At 36.7% G+C, this 7990-nt stretch overlaps 1 protein-coding gene across 1 annotated transcript in view; it reads right to left on the bottom strand.

Moving 5' to 3' along the window:
• Positions 1 to 851: 851 nt before the first annotated feature.
• Positions 852 to 7990, bottom strand: part of lrrc52 (leucine rich repeat containing 52) — a 41699-nt gene continuing 34560 nt past the window's right edge. Inside the window, exon 2 of the mRNA XM_039693528.2 lies at positions 852 to 2055. Within this exon, the coding sequence (XP_039549462.2) occupies positions 1697 to 2055 (359 nt within the window). The 3' untranslated portion in view covers positions 852 to 1696. The remainder of the gene's footprint in view (positions 2056 to 7990) is intronic.

Genomic DNA, 7990 nt, shown 5'->3' with positions numbered 1-7990 from the left:
AGACTAAAACGACACTCTCAGTGGGCGCAATTCCCTCCTGAGTGCTGTTGGTGCAATGTGAGGAAAGAAGGGTCACTTTAGCTCTGCCCTTGAGTGGCATGTGGTAGCCACGGGAGAAATCACATTTGATTAAAAAAAATTAAAGCCTTGCCAAAATTACAGAATGCTGACATACTTTATTCTTCACCACCTATAGCGGTTTTGCTGCGACGAGCCACACACACACTCACACACCCACACACTCACACATTTCCCTCTATTGCTCTCAGTATCACCTGGAGGTGTTATTGCTGGACTGGTTACATCTTGTGTGTAAGGCTTTTCGGTGCAGTGCATACAGGCTTACTGAGATCAATAATGTCCCGTCCAATACAGGGCTCAACAATAAGAACGGTCTGTCAAGTGGGAGACTTTCAGGCCAGTGCTGACTTGTCAAAATGTCTTGCATTCATTAATCATGCAATTGTGTTTTTTTGTTGTTGTTGTAAAAAATAACACAGTCTCATCCCAAAAAGTCATATAACTGACGTTTTGGGACGTCTTTTGACCATACGTCAATATCCGCCTTTTTAGGGCCCCCTTAAACGTCGGTAGATGGCGATCCCGGGCCGTCATACAACTGACGCTTTACCTTTAACGTCAGTTAGGTGACGGGTTAGGTTTGGTCTGGGGTAGAGTTAGGATCCCATAACCTCATCTACCGACGTTTAAGGGGGCCCTAAAAAGGCGAATATTGACGTATGGTCAAAAGACGTCCCAAATGTCAGTTATATGACGTCTTGGGATGAGACCGGGTTGTAAAAAACAGTTGTGCTGCTTAGTATTTTTTTTTTTTTTGTCGTGAAAACGTGCTACTTTTTGTCAGGATTCTTTGAAGAAAAGAGCAGCATTTATTTGAAATAGTAACATTTTAAATGAGACCAATTAAATGCATCCTTGCTGATTAAAAGTATCAATTTATAAAGGCAAAATCTTACAGACGGCAAACTTTTTTAATTTATTCATTCATTTATTGATAATAAATGCAGATGTTTTTGTCGAGGGGCAAGTGAAAACGACTCGCCTGCCCGCCTTATTGTTAAGCCCTGCAATATAATGTTCTCAATCCATCATCTGAGCAGTCAGTCAGTCTGTGACCCCTTAAAAAAAGCGTTTGAACTTCAACTTCAACTTCCACGGAGTTGTGAAGACAGTTTAGAAGAGTCGTCCGTCTTCCATTCGTTCATTTCACACTGCATGAGTCTGGAGAGACTGCCTTGTATATTTATATCCCTTTCTTTAAACTATCTCAGCTTTTATTTTCTAGCTCAGCCACCGGATTAGTTTTCAAGCCTCTCTACCTTCTCCATCTTCCTTCTATCTCGCAGTCTCTCTCATAAATGTGAAACACAGTGCTGTCACCCTGCCCCAACTACATTACTAACACTGGGGAGAGCGTTGTGTGTGTGAGAGCACTACTTATCCAAGAAGACCAACCCCAGATCTGTCAAAACCACAGTTCACTGTGACCCACTCAACGATCTCTCAACGATCTGAGAATAGAAATAAATCTAATCTGTCTGTCCTGCCCTTCTCTTAAACTAAATCTAATGTTGACACATTCTAAAAAGTGCACTTAAAACCTCTTTATAGAAAAGAAAACTCCTTTGCGAGTCTGTTCATCAAAGATTTCCCAGCGTCCCTCTCTGTCTTCTGGTCACACCTGCATGCCTGGTTTGCTCAGGTCCCCATTGCCATGGTTACCCCCTCCTCCTCCTCCTCCTCCTCCTCCTCCTCCTCCACATCCTGCCCCTCGAATGACTGTCTCCTCCTCATCGTCGCTGTCGAGCTCCTCGCTCTTCCTCTTGCTGTACCGCTCGTACAGAACCATGAGCACACCCATCACCCACGCCGACACTGTCCCGGCGCTGAAGATGACGAAGCCGATGGCGATGAAGAACAGGTAGTCCCAGTAACCCAAGCCCTGGTGGCATTCTGACCGCAGCTGCATGCCCACCTCCGCCAGACGCTGGCCCAGCATGTCCGGGGGACCCTGGCACACCGTCTGCCCCTCATCTAGACAGGGAGAGAGAGACGAGTGGATGGGTGAGGATGAGCGCAGGAATAAAACAACAACAACAACAACAACAACAACAACAAAGTATATATATATATATATATATATATATATATATATATACTGTATATGAATAGTTCAGATGCAAAAGTCTCTAAGTGCCACTTGAAAACAATCAATTTTATCAAGCTTGTGTATTTAAATTCAGTAATAGGTAATCTTCATTGCCATTTAAGTGAAATTACTGAACTTAAATGCACAAGCTTGATAATAATGATCGGTAACACTTTAGAATAACACAAGAACCAATGAGTAACACAATATTAACAATCTATTAACTAACAAGAAACTCTGATTAATGAACTAGTAAGTAATAGCGCACAGATGAAAGTGGTAGTTCACTATTAACTAATCAATAACTACTATTTTTTTTAATACTTCCCAGAGAACTACTGAAAAAGTTTATTAGCAAAGTTTTAAGTTTTATTATCTTGTAACTAACATTATCTTGTTAAGTTTAATTATCTTGTTTATTATTTTTTAAAGTTTTATTATCTTGTAACTATTATTGGTCCCACTTTATATTAAGTGGCTTTAAGTACTATGTACTTACATCCTAAAATAAGTACAATGTACTTATTTTGTTCAGGTTGTATTGTAAAAAAATGTGTTGCTATTGAGGAATGATATGGGTAGGGTTAGGGTTAGGTGTGGTTGTATAGGTCGGTTTAAGGGTGGGTTAAGGTGTAAGGGAAGGGTCAACTGTGTAATTACAAATGTAATTACATTTATTAATTACAGCTGTAATTACATGCAGGTATTTTCAAAATATAAGTACAATGTAAAAGCATGTACACTCTAAAAAATGCTGGGTTGTTTTAACCCAATTTTGGGTCAAATATGGACAAACCCGAAATGTTGGGTTAAAAATGTAATGTAAAAATTTAACCCAACGGCTGGGTTAGTCCATATTTGACCCAAAGTTGGGTTAAAACAACCCAGCATTTTTTAGAGTGTATGTACACAATAAGTCCATTGTATCAAATTATTAATTTCAATGTAAGTACATAGTACTTAAAGCCACTAAATATAAAGTAGGACCCTATTATTAACTAAAAAGAAACTAGATACTTCTGTGGGAATTACTAATTATTTGGATCCGTATTATAAAGTGAAGATCATTGGAACTAACTAGTAATGACTCAAGTGTTTCTACATGATCTAGTCATGATTTGTGCAACCAAACACTTAAGTCATTTCAAGCGTTTGAGATTTTTGGTGAACTTTAGTATACTTTTAGGAAATTTCTGTAACACTTGAGTCATTACTAGTTAGTTCCCATGGTCTTCACTTTATAATACGGATCCAAAAAATTAGTAATTCCCACAGAAGTATGTAGTAACACTTTCATCTGTGCACTATTACTTACTAGTTTGTTAATCAACATTTTTTTAATACCTAATTTACTTTTGGGGTGAGGGGAAATCAAGTTAATCAGGAGTTTTTTTTAGGTAATGGTAGTTACTAGATTGTTAATAAACTTTTTCATTAGTTCTCATTAGTTACTAGATTGTTAATATTGTGTTACTTATTGGTTCTAATGTAGTTATTCATTAACAAAGGAACCGTATTCTAAAGTGTTGCCAAATTGATCATTCTAGAAGAAAATTTCAAATGGCACTTAGAGGCTTTTGCTTCTGAACACTTATATATATATATATATATATATATATATATATATATATATATATATATATATATATATATATATATATATATATATATATATATATAAAAATAAATCAAATAAAATAAAATAAATGCTATTCTTTTGAACTTTAACTTTAAAAATATCTATATATATATATAGTCTAATACCCTACTAACACTAATGAGAGTGTTAGTTGACGTAGGTGCAGTGAATGTGTTAAACGTATACAGTCCTTAAAATATTATAAATATAGTAAATGTATTATTATTAGTAATATTACATGTCTTGCTAAATCTTGACCAACAAGAGCATGTTTTTTATTAAACACACTCAAGTTCTGTTTATTGTCTCTGACACCATTTCCTCTTTGTGTTTTTTTCTTACACTCTCATAAGCACAAACTGTCTCAGCACACACTGACTTGAGCCCTCCAGCAGTGACCCTGAGGAAGAAGCAGGTCAGTAATCATCATCCCCATCATAAAGCCTGAGCCCAACAGAGCATCATCCTGTCAGCTCAACATATCAGCCTGACAGAATGATCCACAAACACACGCTCAAGGAGACTGAGGCTGGCCACAAATGAACTAAAGTGATCTTCAGCAGTTTCTCATTTCACACAGCCGATGACCAGCTAACAGGGAACCTTCTCAAAACTTCCCAACATTCTGGCAAGAGCCTCTCAAAGTTCTCGTTTCCTTTAATAATGTTTTCAGAAAGGTTAGCACAAAAACGTTATTTATATATGGTTCATGGAATATGTTTTCGTGATTTTTTAGTTTTTTAGTTGTCTTATGATTTTTTGATGTTGCTACTTGTTTTAGAATGTTACAATTCCTATAATGTTTGGAAAATAATAAAGAAGTAATGTTCCCTTAAAGGAGTAGTTTACTTTTCAAAAAAACTTTTGCTGATAATTTACTCACCCCCATGTCATCCAAGATGTCCATGTCTTTCTTTCTTCAGTCAAAAAGAAATTAAAGTTTTTGATGAAAACATTCCAGGATTTTTCTCCATATAATGGACTTTATTGGGAACTAAACGGTTCAAGGTCCAAATGAGAGTTTCAGTGCAGCTTCAAAGGGCTTTAAACGACACCAGATCATGAATAAGGGTCTTCTCTAGGACCCTCGGGTCATGACTCGACAAATCTGAAACTCAGACAAATCTGAAAAAAGATTTGTTCATTTTGATGAACGAGTTCGAACAGGAGAGTCACGAACGCTCATCACAGAACAGAGGAAGGTGAGCATTTGTGCTTATAAAACTTAAACTTTTTTTTAAATAAGCGATCGTTTCGCTTGATAAGACCCTTATTCATCGTCTGGTGTCGTTCAAAGCCCTTTGAAGCTCTCATTTGGACCTTGAACAGTTTGGTTCCCAGTAAAGTGCATTATATGGAGAAAAATCCTGGAATGTTTTCATCAAAAGTCTTAATTTCTTTTCGACTGAAGAAAGAAAGACATGGACATCTTGGATGACATGGGGGTGAGTAAATTATCAGCAAAAGTTTTTTTTAAAAAGTGAACTACTCCTTTAACGCTTGCATAACCACGTTTTTTTTTTTTCTGGATGTTTTGAATAACTTAATGGGAACATTAGCAAAATGTTTGTAGAACATATATTTTTTTTAGCTTGGTCCTTCCTAAAATAAATGAGCGATCACAAAAAGCAAAGATAAAGAAGTCTATTTTCTTCATGTCCTCCACCTTTGTGACATATCAATGAATATCTTTTTGTCCCCAAAGATAATAATAAATGCCTGTTGGTTTGGCAGTTTTTTATTTTGATAGTCCACTGTTAGGATAAATTATGTCACTTCACCTTTAATTAAAAAGCACTCTGTCAAGCACTCCATGAGAAAGAAGAGAAGAGAGTGTGAAAGAATAGAGCCGGCAATAAATCACCTCTGAAACCTATATTGCCCTGGAAAGAGTTCTGCATTCAGCATAGATTTAATGAACACTTTGACAAGCCAAATGTACTTCAAAACTCTGCGATCAGTCATTATCAGATGACTGAAAAATCTACAGAAATGTCAGAAAGTTTTTAGTACTGTATCGCATTGGATTTACATGACAATTTACCTGATAAAATAGCTATAATATAATTCTTTATAACAAAAAACCCATGGCATTTTAAGTTTATTAATTTACATGATTTCTCCAAGTCTAGAAATGACTTTTAAAATGATGGTTCCCATTCAAAGGCGGCTCACACTCCCAGTTTAAATCTTTATCCAAGCATTCACATAATGCATCTCATAACCTTATACAGTTTTATCAGAATAAATGCACATCGTTCTCCTTGCTTAATGTTATGAACAGCAACATTTGATAATTGTTCAACAGAGAAGTGTGGAAAAGAGCACCTGGTGCTAAAGACAGGGATTACAGGTAACTAATCTTTCATACAGACAAAAATAGCAGACCGACATTATGCAAGTCATTATGATGATTAGTGTGTCCCATACCCTTGTGAACGGGGCCAGGAATAACCACCTGCCCCAGCAGAGACAGTGTGACCTCTGGGCTTTATTTGCTGTCAAGCTGGTCTCCTACTACAGCCATATGAGCCATGAGGTAATATCAGCACAAACAAGACAAATGTGGAACTATTTGAGGCGCGCGTGCTTTTATATCAGCCACATGCCGTCTTAAAGGAATGCTCTGTGGAGGTATTTAAACTTGGTCACTTATGTTTTTACAGATTAGATGGTTATTAAAACATTATGAAAAGACCAAGTCTGAACTTTGAATGCCCTTTAAGGTACATATTCAGTGCAAAAGGATAGAATTTACAGCATAAACGGAAAAATATAAGCTACTAATAATCTCTCCATATCCCATAGACTTGTAAGTGCATTACTGTCAACAGTCTTAGCTTTATTTTATTAGTTTATACACTACTGATCAAAGGTTGGGGTCAGTAAGGGCCGGTTCACATATCGTGTCTTTTGCGCGCTCAAGTTCGTTTCTTCAAATGTAGGCGCGCGGTATGCGCGCTCATAATGGAAGCGATGCGGTCGCGGTGCGACGCGCTCGTTTTTTCCATGCACGTCCGCACCGTGTCGAGATAAAAACATCTCAACTTTTCAGAACACCGCAAGCGCACCGTACGCACACAATAGGTCATGTGACTAGAACCAACTGAAGCGCAACCGCCCTGGCGCTTTGGAAAAAGGAGAATGCAGCGCGCCCAGCGTTTTCTACGCGTTTTTAGGCGCAATATGTGAATCCGGCCTAAGGCTTCTTTAAATGTATTTTTCTTTCTCCAAAGCTTAATGTTTGTGCTGCTCAATATTCTTTCTGATGTATAGAATAAAATAAAAAAAAGCATTTATTTGAAATACATTTAGATTACAGCCCGGAAAGTACTGCGTAATTAAAGTGATTTAACAGCGCAACCTTCGGTAATAGTGTACCTATAACGTACTTACAATATAAGTATGAGGGAACAATATTTTAAGTTTGGGGAATAAAGGGGTAACAACCAGGAGAATTAAACAATTATTTATACTGTAAGTATTATAGAACTAAAGGGTGCTTATCCTACTATTATGATATACCAATCTTACATTTGGGAGCAATTTAGCAAGAACATACACTGCGTACCTTATGTTGGATAATGGTGAACCAATACATACAGGCTTTTTAAAAATTACAAGGTACATATCTATGCATTTATAATTTTTTTTTTTTAACAAAAGTGAACTGAAAACAAAAACTTTTGCAACTTTTGCTTAAATATTGGGGAATTGGGGAAAGATACTCTCGTTTCATGTAGTGGAGCTTGTTACCCTCTTGTTCCATGTAGTTACAGGGTAAGTACACTCTAAAAAATGCTGGGTTGTTTTAACCCAATTTTGGGTCAAATATGGACAAACCCGAAATGTTGGGTTAAAAATGTAATGTTAAAATTTAACCCAACGGCTGGGTTAGTCCATATTTGACCCAAAGTTGGGTTAAAACAACCCAGCATTTTTTAGAGTGTACAATATCATAATAGTAGAATAAGTACCCCTTAGTTCTATAATACTTACAGTATAAATATCTTTCCAATTCTTACCCCTTTATTCCCCAAACGTTACCCTTAAACTCGCATGTAAGTACTTTATATAGGTACACTATAATTACAGAATGTTACACTGTAAATTCCTCTAAATTACACAGTACATTCCGGGCTGTAATTTAAAGAGTTACCGATTTTTTTTTTCTAACAATG

Source organism: Pimephales promelas, chromosome 13 (genome assembly GCF_988280905.1).
Source record: "Pimephales promelas chromosome 13, fPimPro1.hap1.1, whole genome shotgun sequence".
NCBI lineage: Eukaryota > Metazoa > Chordata > Actinopteri > Cypriniformes > Leuciscidae > Pimephales > Pimephales promelas.
This window is presented reverse-complemented; position numbering and strand designations above follow the sequence as displayed.